Below are 16,510 nucleotides of genomic sequence, written 5' to 3' on the forward strand. Positions count from 1 at the left end.
GGATAGGATTAGATACACGGCTTAGTATACAGTATCACACAGGATAGGATTAGATACACAGCTTAGTATACAGTATCACACAGGATAGGATTAGATACACAGCTCAGTATACAGTATCACACAGGATAGGATTAGATACACTGCTCAGTATACAGTATCACACAGGATAGGATTAGATACACAGCTCAGTATACAGTATCACACAGGATAGGATTAGATACACAGCTCAGTATACAGTATCACACAGGATAGGATTAGATACACGGCTTAGTATACAGTATCACACAGGATAGGATTAGATACACAGCTCAGTATACAGTATCACACAGGATAGGATTAGATACACAGCTCAGTATACAGTATCACACAGGACAGGATTAGATACTGCTCAGTATACAGTATCACACAGGATAGGATTAGATACACAGCTCAGTATACAGTATCACACAGGATAGGATTAGATACACGGCTTAGTATACAGTATCACACAGGATAGGATTAGATACACAGCTTAGTATACAGTATCACACAGGATAGGATTAGATACACAGCTCAGTATACAGTATCACACAGGATAGGATTAGATACACTGCTCAGTATACAGTATCACACAGGATAGGATTAGATACACAGCTTAGTATACAGTATCACACAGGATAGGATTAGATACACAGCTCAGTATACAGTATCACACAGGATAGGATTAGATACACGGCTTAGTATACAGTATCACACAGGATAGGATTAGATACACAGCTCAGTATACAGTATCACACAGGATAGGATTAGATACACAGCTCAGTATACAGTATCACACAGGACAGGATTAGATACACGGCTCAGTATACAGTATCACACAGGATAGGATTAGATACACGGCTCAGTATACAGTATCACACAGGATAGGATTAGATACACGGCTCAGTATACAGTATCACACAGGATAGGATTAGATACACAGCTCAGTATACAGTATCACACAGGATAGGATTAGATACACAGCTCAGTATACAGTATCACACAGGATAGGATTAGATACAGCTCAGTATACAGTATCACACAGGATAGGATTAGATACACAGCTCAGTATACAGTATCACACAGGATAGGATTAGATACACAGCTCAGTATACAGTATCACACAGGATAGGATTAGATACACAGCTCAGTATACTGTATCACACAGGATAGGATTAGATACACGGCTTAGTATACAGTATCACACAGGATAGGATTAGATACACAGCTTAGTATACAGTATCACACAGGATAGGATTAGATACACAGCTCAGTATACAGTATCACACAGGATAGGATTAGATACACTGCTCAGTATACAGTATCACACAGGATAGGATTAGATACACGGCTTAGTATACAGTATCACACAGGATAGGATTAGATACACAGCTCAGTATACAGTATCACACAGGATAGGATTAGATACACGGCTTAGTATACAGTATCACACAGGATAGGATTAGATACACAGCTCAGTATACAGTATCACACAGGATAGGATTAGATACACGGCTCAGTATACAGTATCACACAGGACAGGATTAGATACACGGCTCAGTATACAGTATCACACAGGATAGGATTAGATACACGGCTCAGTATACAGTATCACACAGGATAGGATTAGATACACAGCTCAGTATACAGTATCACACAGGATAGGATTAGATACACTGCTCAGTATACAGTATCACACAGGATAGGATTAGATACACGGCTCAGTATACAGTATCACACAGGATAGGATTAGATACACGGCTCAGTATACAGTATCACACAGGATAGGATTAGATACACGGCTCAGTATACAGTATCACACAGGATAGGATTAGATACACAGCTCAGTATACAGTATCACACAGGATAGGATTAGATACACAGCTCAGTATACAGTATCACACAGGATAGGATTAGATACACGGCTTAGTATACAGTATCACACAGGATAGGATTAGATACACAGCTTAGTATACAGTATCACACAGGATAGGATTAGATACACAGCTCAGTATACAGTATCACACAGGATAGGATTAGATACACTGCTCAGTATACAGTATCACACATATAGGATTAGATACACAGCTCAGTATACAGTATCACACAGGATAGGATTAGATACACAGCTCAGTATACAGTATCACACAGGATAGGATTAGATACACGGCTCAGTATACAGTATCACACAGGATAGGATTAGATACACGGCTTAGTATACAGTATCACACAGGATAGGATTAGATACACAGCTCAGTATACAGTATCACACAGGATAGGATTAGATACACGGCTCAGTATACAGTATCACACAGGACAGGATTAGATACACGGCTCAGTATACAGTATCACACAGGATAGGATTAGATACACGGCTCAGTATACAGTATCACACAGGATAGGATTAGATACACGGCTCAGTATACAGTATCACACAGGATAGGATTAGATACACAGCTCAGTATACAGTATCACACAGGATAGGATTAGATACACAGCTCAGTATACAGTATCAGACAGGATAGGATTAGATACACAGCTCAGTATACAGTATCACACAGGATAGGATTAGATACACGGCTCAGTATACAGTATCACACAGGATAGGATTAGATACACGGCTCAGTATACAGTATCACACAGGATAGGATTAGATACACGGCTCAGTATACAGTATCACACAGGATAGGATTAGATACACAGCTCAGTATACAGTATCACACAGGATAGGATTAGATACACAGCTTAGTATACAGTATCACACAGGATAGGATTAGATACACAGCTTAGTATACAGTATCACACAGGATAGGATTAGATACACAGCTCAGTATACAGTATCACACAGGATAGGATTAGATACACAGCTCAGTATACAGTATCACACATATAGGATTAGATACACAGCTCAGTATACAGTATCACACAGGATAGGATTAGGTACACAGCTCAGTATACAGTATCACACAGGATAGGATTAGATACACAGCTCAGTATACAGTATCACACATATAGGATTAGATACACAGCTCAGTATACAGTATCACACAGGATAGGATTAGGTACACAGCTCAGTATACAGTATCACACAGGATAGGATTAGATACACAGCTCAGTATACAGTATCACACAGGATAGGATTAGATACACAGCTCAGTATACAGTATCACACAGGATAGGATTAGATACACGGCTCAGTATACAGTATCACACATATAGGATTAGATACACGGCTTAGTATTCCCTCGGAGCTCTCTGTATAATAATATGCAGTCGCCACATTGTACACATTTAATATTTGCCATCTTTATAGTTTTTGCGTCTTTCTGTATTAATGGAGAGTGAATTAGAATCCGCAGAAAGTGAAAGAAATGTCAAATAGAAAATTCCATTAAAAGTGAAATTGTTCAAAGGGGAAAAAGATTCATTTATTTAGATGTTAAATATACAATTTTTTCTCTTAATGCATTTCAAGGCCTGAAGGGAAATGGAATATTAAACGTTCTACATGTGGGGGGGGGGGGGATTTCTGTTTTTTTCCGATTTGCATATAAAATAAAACTAAAGCCTCAGACAACACAAACAAATCCTTATATCTAAGGAGGGAGAAGGTATAAATTGTATATAGGGATATGGACCATGCTGGTATAACCTGGGTATATACTGTATATAATTATATATGTACAGCCGGTATAACCTGGGTATATACTGTATATAATTATATATGTACAGCCGGTATAACCTGGGTATCTCCTGTATATAGTTATATATGTACAGCCGGTATAACCTGGGTATCTCCTGTATATAATTATATATGTACAGCCGGTATAACCTGGGTATCTCCTGTATATAGTTATATATGTACAGCCGGTATAACCTGGGTATCTCCTGTATATAGTTATATATGTACAGCCGGTATAACCTGGGTATCTCCTGTATATAGTTATATATGTACAGCCGGTATAACCTGGGTATCTCCTGTATATAATTATATATGTACAGCCGGTGTAACCTGGGTATCTCCTGTATATAGTTATATATGTACAGCCGGTATAACCTGGGTATCTCCTGTATATAGTTATATATGTACAGCCGGTATAACCTGGGTATCTCCTGTATATAGTTATATATGTACAGCCGGTGTAACCTGGGTATCTCCTATATATAGTTATATATGTACAGCCGGTATAACCTGGGTATCTCCTGTATATAATTCTATATGTACAGCTGGTATAACCTGGGTATATACTGTATATAATTCTATATGTACAGCCGGTATAACCTGGGTATATACTGTATATAATTCTATATGTACAGCCGTTATAACCTGGGTATCTCCTGTATATAATTATATATGTACAGCCGGTGTAACCTGGGTATCTCCTATATATAGTTATATATGTACAGCCGGTATAACCTGGGTATCTCCTGTATATAATTCTATATGTACAGCTGGTATAACCTGGGTATATACTGTATATAATTCTATATGTACAGCCGGTATAACCTGGGTATATACTGTATATAATTATATATGTACAGCCGGTATAACCTGGGTATCTCCTGTATATAATTATATATGTACAGCCGGTATAACCCGGGTATCTCCTGTATATAGTTATATATGTACAGCCGGTATAACCTGGGTATATACTGTATATAGTTATATATGTACAGCCGGTATAACCTGGGTATCTCCTGTATATAGTTATATATGTACAGCTGGTATAACCTGGGTATCTCCTGTATATAATTATATATGTACAGCCGGTGTAACCTGGGTATCTCCTGTATATAGTTATATATGTACAGCCGGTATAACCTGGGTATCTCCTGTATATAATTCTATATGTACAGCCGGTATAACCTGGGTATCTCCTGTATATAATTCTATATGTACAGCCGGTATAACCTGGGTATATACTGTATATAATTCTATATGTACAACCGGTATAACCTGGGTATATACTGTATATAATTATATATGTACAGCCGGTATAACCTGGGTATCTCCTGTATATAATTATATATGTGCAGCTGGTATAACCTGGGTATATACTGGATATAATTATATATGTACAGCTGGTATAATCTGGGTATATACTGGATATAATTCTATATGTACAGCCGGTATAACCTGGGTATATACTGTATATAATTATATATGTACAGCTGGTATAACCTGTGTATATACTGTATATAATTATATATGTACAGCCGGTATAACCTGGGTATATATTGTATATAATTATATATGTACAGACGGTATAACCTGGGTATATACTGTATATAATTATATATGTACAGCCGGTATAACCTTGGTATATACTGGATATAATTATATATGTACAGCTGGTATAACCTGGGTATATACTGGATATAATTATATATGTACAGCCGGTATAACCTGGGTATATACTGTATATAATTCTATATGTACAGCTGGTATAAGTTATATATCTTTCTCCGGCTGATGAACAGATGTTATTGATTCCTGACAATATACAGGTAAGTGGATAAGGGGAGCGCTGCAACATTTATACATAGCTTGAAGGTAAATGCCCATCAGGGAACAAAACTCAATAGTTTCAGGCTGCAGATTAGCATGCCTGAAGGGTCAGTATATAATTACATGGGGCGGGGCACTGGTTAGGCTACTGGTTTGGGCAATGATTGAGGCAGTGGTTGGGGAAATGGTTGGGGTAGTGGTTGGGGCACTGGTTTGGACAGTGATTGAAGTAGTGGTTGGAACAGTGATTGGGGCACTAGTCTGGGTAGTGGTTGGGGCACTGGTTTGGGCAGTGGTTGGGGCACTAGTCTGGGTAGTGGTTGGGGCACTGGTTTGGGCAGTGGTTGGGGCAGTGGTTGGAGTAGTGGTTGGGGCAGTGGTTAGAGTAGTGGTTGGGGCAGTGGGTTGGGTAGTGGTTGGGGCAGTGGGTTGGGTAGTGGTTGGGGCAGTGGGTTGGGCAGTGGTTGGGGCAGTGGGTTGGGCAGTGGTTGGGGTAGTCATTGTGGCACTAGTTGGGATAGTGGTTTGGGTAGTGGTTGGGGCAGAGGTTTTGGCAGTGGTTGGAGAAGTGGTTGGTGCACTAGTTGGGACATTAGTTGGGGCAGTGGTTGGGGCACTAGTCTGGGTAGTGGTTGGGGCACTAGTTTGGGCAGTGGTTGGGGCACTGGTTTGGGCAGTGGTTGGGGCACTAGTCTGGGTAGTAGTTGGGGCACTTGTTGGGGCAGTGGTTGGGGCACTGGTTGGGGCAGTGGTTGGGGCACTGGTTAGAGTAGTGGTTGGGGCAGTGGGTTGGGTAGTGGTTGGGGCAGTGGGTTGGGCAGTTGTTGGGGCAGTGGGTTGGGCAGTGGTTGGGACAGTCGTTGTGGCACTAGCTGGGATAGTGGTTTGGGTAGTGGTTGGGGCACTGGTTTGGGTAGTGGTTGGGGCAGAGGTTTTGGCAGTGGTTGGAGAAGTGGCTGGTGCACTAGTTTGGGACATTAGTTGGGGCAGTGGTTGGGGCACTGGTTTGGGCACTGGTTGGGGCACTAGTCTGGGTAGTGGTTGGGGCACTAGTTTGGGCAGTGGTTAGGGCACTAGTCTGGGTAGTGGTTGGGGCACTAGTCTGGGTAGTGGTTGGGGCACTGGTTGGGGTAGTGGTTGGGGCACTGGTTAGAGTAGTGGTTGGGGCACTGGTTAGAGTAGTGGTTGGGGAACTGGTTGGGGCAGTGGGTTGGGTAGTGGCTGGGGCAGTGGTTGGGGTAGTCGTTGTGGCACTAGTTGGGATAGTGGTTTGGGTAGTGGTTGGGGCACTGGTTTGGGTAGTGGTTGGGGCAGAGGTTTTGGCAGTGGTTGGAGAAGTGGTTGGTGCACTAGTTGGGACATTAGTTGGGGCAGTGGTTGGGGCACTGGTTTGGGTAGTGGTTTGGGCAGTGGTTGGGGCACTGGTTTGGGCACTGGTTGGGATAGTGGTTTGGGCAGAGGTTTGGTTAGTGGTTGGGGCAATGGTGTGGGCAGTGGTTGGAGTAGTGCTTGGGGCACTGCTTTGAGAAGTGGTTGGGGTAGGGGTTGGGGCACTGGTTTGAGCATAGGTTTGGTTAGTGGTTGGGGCACTGGTTTGGGTAGTGGTTGGGGCTCTGGTTGGGGCACTGGTTTGGGCACTGGTTTAGGTAGTGGTTGGGGTATTTATAGTCCATTCATATTCCAGACTCATCAGCAAAGATGCAGAGAATATTGTATGGAATATACTGAGATATATGATGTCCTGTATAGGGTACACATCATGTAAGAAGTCACAGAACAGCCACTTCATCATCCCCCAATATAGATAGCGTCCCCTCACCCATATTATCCACACTCCACAGTTCAGACTTATTGGGTCTCATACACAGACTGAGCCCCCTCCCCTGTATTATAATAAGACAGCGCACCTGTCACAGGTGATAATGAGATCCCGCAGCTGAGAATTACACTGAGCCGCCCAGGAACCTGAGAATATACAGCTGCCATGTCTGACAACCAGGAACAGATCTCCATATTAGAGGCGATAATGAAAACGCAGTGGCGGGATCCCATCATACGGGAACTCGGAGACACCTTGGATATGGATTTTATTTTCAGTCCATTTTATACTGATAGTGCTATAAACATCCCAGAAAGTCCTTGTATATATATCTACACATCTAACCAGTCTAACCAGTATAATATACCCCCATATATCCAGTATAATATACCCCCATATATCCAGTATAATATACCCCCATATATCCAGTATAATATACCCCCATATAACCAGTATAATATACCCCCATATATCCAGTATAATATACCCCATATATCCAGTATAATATACCCCATATATCCAGTATAATATACCCCATATATCCAGTATAATATACTCCATATATCCAGTATAATATACCCCATATATCAGTATAATATACTCCATATATCCAGTATAATATACCCCAATATATCCAGTATAATATACCCCCATATATCCAGTATAATATACCCCATATATCAGTATAATATACCCCATATATCCAGTATAATATACCCCCATATATCCAGTATAATATACCCCCATATATCAGTATAATATACCCCAATATATCCAGTATAATATACCCCCATATATCCAGTATAATATACCCCATATATCAGTATAATATACCCCCATATATCCAGTATAATATACCCCCATATATCCAGTATAATATACCCCCATATATCCAGTATAATATACCCCCATATATCCAGTATAATATACCCCCATATATCCAGTATAATATACCCCCATATATCAGTATAATATACCTCCATATATCCAGTATAATATACCCCCATATATCCAGTATAATATACCCCCATATATCCAGTATAATATACCCCCATATATCCAGTATAATATACCCCATATATCCAGTATAATATACCTCCATATATCCAGTATAATATACCTCCATATATCCAGTATAATATACCCCCATATATCCAGTATAATATACCCCCATATATCCAGTATAATATACCCCATATATCCAGTATAATATACCCCCATATATCCAGTATAATATACCCCATATATCCAGTATAATATACCCCATATATCCAGTATAATATACCCCCATATATCCAGTATAATATACCCCATATATCCAGTATAATATACCCCATATATCAGTATAATATACCTCCATATATCCAGTATAATATACCCCCATATATCCAGTATAATATACCCCCATATATCCAGTATAATATACCCCATATATCCAGTATAATATACCCCCATATATCCAGTATAATATACCCCCATATATCCAGTATAATATACCCCATATATCCAGTATAATATACCCCCATATATCCAGTATAATATACCCCATATATCCAGTATAATATACCCCATATATCCAGTATAATATACCCCCATATATCCAGTATAATATACCCCCATATATCCAGTATAATATACCCCATATATCCAGTATAATATACCCCCATATATCCAGTATAATATACCCCATATATCCAGTATAATATACCCCCATATATCAGTATAATATACCCCCATATATCAGTATAATATACCCCCATATACCAGTATAATATACCCCATATATCAGTATAATATACCCCCATATATCCAGTATAATATACCCCATATATCCAGTATACCCCCATATAACTTCACCTATAACCATATACATTATCCCTACTGCCAAGGCTTCCTATATACATGTTGTCTGCTTGTTCCCTTCACGTTGCATTAATATTCACCCCCTGCAGATGAGATGTATACAGTGCACTCCCCTCCTCCGTATACCCTCAGTGCTGTTCACATGATGTCTCGGCACTGGATATAGATGAGGTCTTCTTACCTGAGTTTTCCTTCCTGAGGCAGCTCATGGTAGGGGTCATCGCACACCAAGCGGCCCTCCACGTCCAGCAGGTAGATAAAGGCATTGTCCTGAAATACAGGAGGGCATGAGGTCACTGCAAAATAGCTGGAAGGTCCATTGTCCATAGGGGTATCAGGTGGGATTAGATACTGATGACATCATCAGCTAGTGCCCTATGCTATGTAGTAACAAGACCAGCAGGAGGCGCTAGAAAGGAGATTGTAGTCACTGTATGGAGATAATCCCACCTGCATCTACAGTATCTGTAATGGCCATTGCCTATATCGGCATCATAACCAAGTCCATCAGGTTACCCAGAATTACCAAAACAGCGCCCTGCCTGTGCACGGGTCATGTCTGGTATTGCAGCTCAGTGTCATTGCAGCGCATGGACCTGAGCTGTAATACCACACATAACCTGTGACCAGGCGTGGCGCTGTTTTGGAAGCAAGGAGCCATATTTTCTAATTCTGAGCAGCCTCTCGATTCTCCAATCCCTTAGCAGTCTGCGCCCCAACCCCCCACATGCGTCTGAATGACAATTCACCGTGGAGTTTGGTTCGATCATCCGGATCGGAGGTCATTGAATTCACCTTATTATCTCCTGATAAGGAAGGAACGATCCGTGGACACAATTGATTTGTTTTTCTTGGTCTTTTCTCGGAGGAAATATCGGAGATGACGTGAAGGCTGAGATAAAACGCCAGGTGCGGAAATATCTACAGCGGTTATACCGCTTATATGGCTGATAGATCTATAGCTGGGAGTCAAGGTCAGGAGTCAATGCAAATACTTAGAGATACCGCCACATGGTCCACAATCTATCATTGAGCGTCTTCATGGTGTCCCTGTCCATGGTGCTGAGCGCTCCTCCATTCTGCAATAACATGTCCTCTGCTCCTTGTGGGGTCCCTGTGCTTCTACCCACTCACCTTAGACCCCCCCATGTCCCAGCAAATCCTCCAAGTTTTCCCAAGATCCCTCTTTGTCTTATAGAAGTCATATTGGCTGATAACATCTTCATAAGAACAGTCTTCATCTATAGGTGAAGACTATGGTCAGGGGTCCCACAAGTCTACGCTTCTTGAGTCTTTGTCCCTGTCCCTGTCCAAGGTGCTGAATCAGGAGCTCAAGAAGGTCCTGCTCCTTAATGTATCAGCCCCCTGCGGAGGAGCAAAGTTAAAACTTTCTCAAAGAAATGTCTTGTTACCAGGACACTTAGTATCGGCTACAAAATGTTGGGAAATGAAGAAATAAGACTCGATCTTAGGATGGCTTGACTCAATGTTTCATGAGGTTTTAGCATTATAAATGTGTGGGCTTTGGAAACTTAATTTTTGCAAGAAGGGTCACCGATCCTGGGAAACCATCTGCAAGGGTTCATTTCCCCTACAGCGCCCCCACAGGTGACATGAAGCATTACACAGTAGTTCCTAGTGGAATGAATAAGCTGTTCATGTTGGGTATTCACCTGGGTACCCCTTGTCCTTTATGACTAATAGATGAGAGCCCCCCGCTATTAACCCCGACCTTGCCGACCTCTATGGTTCCTCTTTGATTGTTGATCATGTCTTTACAGAAGCGAAGCCATTATAATGGAGGACGGTAATATATTCGCACATCAAACGTTGTGGGCTGGAGATGACTAGGAGGTGCTGATCCGTTCCCTGGGAATGTCACTCAATGCCGCGGATGACTACAGCATGACAATGGCTCCTCTCTGCTGAGATACAATGTGATCAATATGAAGCAGCGGCAGATGTCCTGCTGCCTCCTATCATTATCATATGTGAGGAATGGGAATGAGATGGACCCGGCACGAGGCGTCCTGAGGATGGAGATCCAGACGCTGCCTTCATTCACTTTCCATTAGTCAGGAAGACTTTCTGTGTCGCTTCAATATTTCAAGGCTTAGGAGCAGTAAACCTGAAAATATTCTGCAGATTCAATAAGTATCAGGTCCTGAGATAAATATTATCCTAAGATCCCCCTCCTAGTGTCAGCAGATTATACAAAGCGGAACGCAGGACCCCGACAACGAGGCACATGGGACGGTGCAGGATAATGACAGGCGGATACTTGGGGTACAGGATAATGACAGGCTGATACTTGGGGTACAGGATAATGACAGGCTGATACTTGGGGTACAGGATAATGACAGGCTGATACTTGGGGTACAGGATAATGACAGGCTGATACTTGGGGTACAGGATAATGACAGGCTGATACTTGGGGTACAGGATAATGACAGGCTGATACTTGGGGTACAGGATAATGACAGGCGGATACTTGGGGTACAGGATAATGACAGGCTGATACTTGGGGTACAGGAGAATGACAGGCTGATACTCGGGGTACAGGATAATGACAGGCTGATACTTGGGGTACAGGAGAATGACAGGCTGATACTTGGGGTACAGGATAGTGACAGGCTGATACTTGGGGTACAGGATAATGACAGGCTGATACTTGGGGTACAGGAGAATGACAGGCTGATACTTGGGGTACAGGATAGTGACAGGCTGATACTTGGGGTACAGGATAATGACAGGCTGATACTTGGGGTACAGGATAGTGACAGGCTGATACTTGGGGTACAGGATAATGACAGACTGATACTTGGGGTACAGGAGAATGACAGGCTGATACTTGGGGTACAGGATAGTGACAGGCTGATACCTGGGGTACAGGATAATGACAGGCTGACACCTGCGGTACAGGATAATGACAGGCTGATACTTGGGGTACAGGATAATGACAGGCTGATACTTGGGGTACAGGATAATGACAGGCTGATACTTGGGGTACAGGATAATGACAGGCGGATACTCGGGGTACAGGATAATGACAGGCTGATACTCGGGGTACAGGATAATGACAGGCTGATACTTGGGGTACAGGATAATGACAGGCTGACACTCGGGGTACAGGGTAATGACAGGCTGATACTTGGGGTACAGGATAATGACAGGCTGATACTTGGGGTACAGGATAATGACAGGCTGACACTCGGGGTACAGGATAATGACAGGCTGATACTCGGGGTACAGGATAATGACAGGCTGATACTTGGGGTACAGGATAATGACAGGCTGATACTTGGGGTGCAGGATAATGACAGGCTGATACTTGGGGTACAGGATAATGACAGGCTGATACTTGGGGTACGGGATAATGACAGGCTGATACTCGGGGTACAGGATAATGACAGGCTGACACTTGGGGTACGGGATAATGACAGGCTGATACTTGGGGTACGGGAAAATGACAGACTGATACTCGGGGTACAGGATAATGACAGGCTGATACTCGGGGTACAGGGTAATGACAGGCTGACACTCGGGGTACAGGGTAATGACAGGCTGATACTTGGGGTACAGGATAATGACAGGCTGATACTTGGGGTACAGGATAGTGACAGGCTGATACTTGGGGTACAGGGTAATGACAGGCTGATACTTGGGGTACAGGATAATGACAGGCGGATACTCGGGGTACAGGATAATGACAGGCTGATACTTGGGGTACAGGATAGTGACAGGCTGATACTTGGGGTACAGGATAGTGACAGGCTGATACTTGGGGTACAGGATAATGACAGGCGGATACTCGGGGTACAGGATAATGACAGGCTGATACTCGGGGTACAGGATAATGACAGGCTGATACTCGGGGTACAGGATAATGACAGGCTGATACTCGGGGTACAGGATAATGACAGGCTGATACTTGGGGTACAGGATAATGACAGGCTGATACTTGGGGTACAGGATAATGACAGGCTGATACTCGGGGTACAGGATAATGACAGGCTGATACTTGGGGTACAGGATAATGACAGGCTGATACTTGGGGTACAGGATAATGACAGGCTGATACTTGGGGTACAGGATAATGACAGGCTGATACTTGGGGTACAGGATAATGACAGGCTGATACTTGGGGTACAGGATAATGACAGGCTGATACTTGGGGTACAGGATAATGACAGGCTGATACTTGGGGTACAGGATAATGACAGGCTGATACTCGGGGTACAGGATAATGACACTTGGGGTGCTGAACATGCTGACACTGGGTTTGCAGGCAGCGTGGATATTATCTCCCCCTGTTCCCTGTATTGCTGCACTACTCGCTCCCCATCTGCGGCTTATTGGCGTCTTCCTCCATTCAGTGACACACAGTTGATCCCAATTTCATGCTCAATAAACCTCCTTGATAAAACGCGATGACATGGGGGGCAGCACATCCCATCTGATGGATTCAGTGCCAGCTCCCCACCGCTGCACCAAATCCCCAGCGCCCGGCACCAAACCGGAAAATAACTGCTCCGATGTTGTGTAACTTCTGTGGTCGTTCTCCCGGAAGTGTATACGCTATGGAGTACGGTATATACACCGGCGGACAGCTCATGCGCTAATCCGGGGTCCTCTGCGGAAGGACTAGAAGTGACCACCTGGCCAGGGGGCTGTATTAGTCATGGACACATGTGTCAGTCATTAGATTGTCAGCTTTGCAGGGCAGGCTCCTACATGGATAGCTCTATCTGGGACACGGAGGCGATCCGCCGCCGCAGACAATCTAGGACACCGCAGCCGCTCAATCTAGGCCACAACATTAAACTTTCTCTTCCACCAACTTCTTCGACTAAACTTGGCACCTGGGGATCTGCAGATCTGGGCCTGGCCATGTGGAAACGCTACAGCGTGTAATATCCCGAGCTCAGCATTTACAGCCGGTCGCCGCATCCCCCCCCCCCCCCCCTCAATTAGCGAAGCTCCGGCTGTTTGGGGCGCAGACGGCGAGGCCTCCTGTGAGCCGGGCCCGGAGCACGTGGCTAATTCCAAATTCAGGTTCTTTCCCGAGCAGGATATCCCCAGGGCGTCTACAAAGGACATCGCTCCGTTCACACAGAGGCTGTTCTCATACCAGGATTCCCACAAGACGCGTTGTTCTCATGAATCTTTTACCGTCCTCATTCACACAAAGTAAGCAATTAGCAAACAGGCGAATGGCGGCAAAAAGCAACGAAAGCGATATAATAATCCGATATCAAAGAGACCGACCACAGATCTCCAGGATAAGACTGACAATGTGTACAAGACAGATGTGACTGTAAGTGAAATTATAAGGTGCTGTCTATATATAGAACATTGTATATACTGATTCTGAGTTACATCCTGTATTATACTCCAGAGCTGCGCTCACTATTCTGCTGGTGCAGTCACTCTGTACATACATTACATTACTTATCCTGTATTATACTCCAGAGCTGCGCTCACTATTCTGCTGGTGCAGTCACTCTGTACATACATTACATTACTTATCCTGTATTATACTCCAGAGCTGCGCTCACTATTCTGCTGGTACAGTCACTGTGTACATACATTGCATTACTTATCCTGTATTATACTCCAGAGCTGCGCTCACTATACTGCTGGTACAGTCACTGTGTACATACATTACTTATCCTGTATTATACTCCAGAGCTGCGCTCACTATTCTGCTGGTACAGTCACTGTGTACATACATTACATTACTTATCCTGTATTATACTCCAGAGCTGTGCTCACTATTCTGCTGGTGCAGTCACTGTGTACATACATTACATTACTTATCCTGTATTATACCCCAGAGCTGCGCTCACTATTCTGCTGGTACAGTCACTGTGTACATACATTGCATTACTTATCCTGTATTATACTCCAGAGCCGCGCTCACTATTCTGCTGGTACAGTCACTGTGTACATACATTACATTACTTATCCTGTATTATACTCCAGAGCCGCGCTCACTATTCTGCTGGTGCAATCACTGTGTACATACATTACATTACTTATCCTGTATTATACTCCAGAGCTGCGCTCACTATTCTGCTGGTGCAGTCACTGTGTACATACATTACATTACTTATCCTGTATTATACTCCAGAGCTGCGCTCACTATTCTGCTGGTACAGTCACTGTGTACATACATTACATTACTTATACTGTATTATACTCCAGAGCTGCGCTCACTATTCTGCTGGTGCAGTCACTGTGTACATACATTACATTACTTATCCTGTATTATACTCCAGAGCTGCGCTCACTATTCTGCTGGTACAGTCACTGTGTACATACATTACATTACTTATCCTGTATTATACTCCAGAGCTGCGCTCACTATTCTGCTGGTACAGTCACTGTGTACATACATTACATTACTTATCCTGTATTATACTCCAGAGCTGCGCTCACTATTCTGCTGGTGCAGTCACTGTGTACATACATTACATTACTTATCCTGTATTATACTCCAGAGCTGCGCTCACTATTCTGCTGGTGCAGTCACTGTGTACATACATTACATTACTTATCCTGTATTATACTCCAGAGCTGCGCTCACTATTCTGCTGGTACAGTCACTGTGTACATACATTACATTACTTATACTGTATTATACTCCAGAGCTGCGCTCACTATTTTGAGGTGCAGTCTCTGTGTACATACATTACATTACTTATCCTGTATTATACTGCAGAGCTGCGCTCACTATTCTGCTGGTACAGTCACTGTGTACATACATTACATTACTTATCCTGTATTATACTCCAGAGCTGCGCTCACTATTCTGCTGGTACAGTCACTGTGTACATACATTACATTACTTATCCTGTATTATACCCCAGAGCTGCGCTCACTATTCTGCTGGTGCAGTCACTGTGTACATACATTACATTACTTATCCTGTATTATACTCCAGAGCTGCGCTCACTATTCTGCTGGTGCAGTCACTGTGTACATACATGACATCACTCTTTGGTTGTGTTTTGCAGCACTTACCACTTTTGGCAAAACAGAAGTAATGGCATCTCTGATGGCGTCTCGGAGTCGGGGGATGTCGATGGCAGAACCAAGTGTCAGCAAAGCGTCCTGGGGAGAGAAGAGAGATGTGTGAGGATGGAGGGAGATCAGGTGCAGAATCCCCCACCATATGCTGGTCCCTGCTGATCAATCCTCCTCACAGCTGAGGGTTTGTTACAGTTGTATCCCCTGGTCTGACACATTGTAACCACCAGGGCGGGGCAGAGGTTGATCTGCTGATGTGACTGTAACGA

General features: G+C 43.3%; 1 protein-coding gene across 4 annotated transcripts in view; it reads right to left on the bottom strand.

Moving 5' to 3' along the window:
* PDE2A (phosphodiesterase 2A) overlaps positions 1–16,510 on the bottom strand; it is a 429,321-nt gene that overhangs the window by 141,045 nt on the left and 271,766 nt on the right. For all 4 annotated transcript variants that reach the window (XM_075266333.1, XM_075266335.1, XM_075266334.1 and 1 more), the window contains 2 exons: positions 16,236–16,325; positions 9,391–9,479 (listed from right to left, as the gene is read on the bottom strand). In XM_075266333.1, the coding sequence (XP_075122434.1) occupies positions 9,391–9,479; positions 16,236–16,325 (179 nt within the window). The remainder of the gene's footprint in view (positions 1–9,390; positions 9,480–16,235; positions 16,326–16,510) is intronic.

Source organism: Leptodactylus fuscus, chromosome 2, assembly GCF_031893055.1.
Source record: "Leptodactylus fuscus isolate aLepFus1 chromosome 2, aLepFus1.hap2, whole genome shotgun sequence".
In the NCBI taxonomy this organism is placed as follows: domain Eukaryota; kingdom Metazoa; phylum Chordata; class Amphibia; order Anura; family Leptodactylidae; genus Leptodactylus; species Leptodactylus fuscus.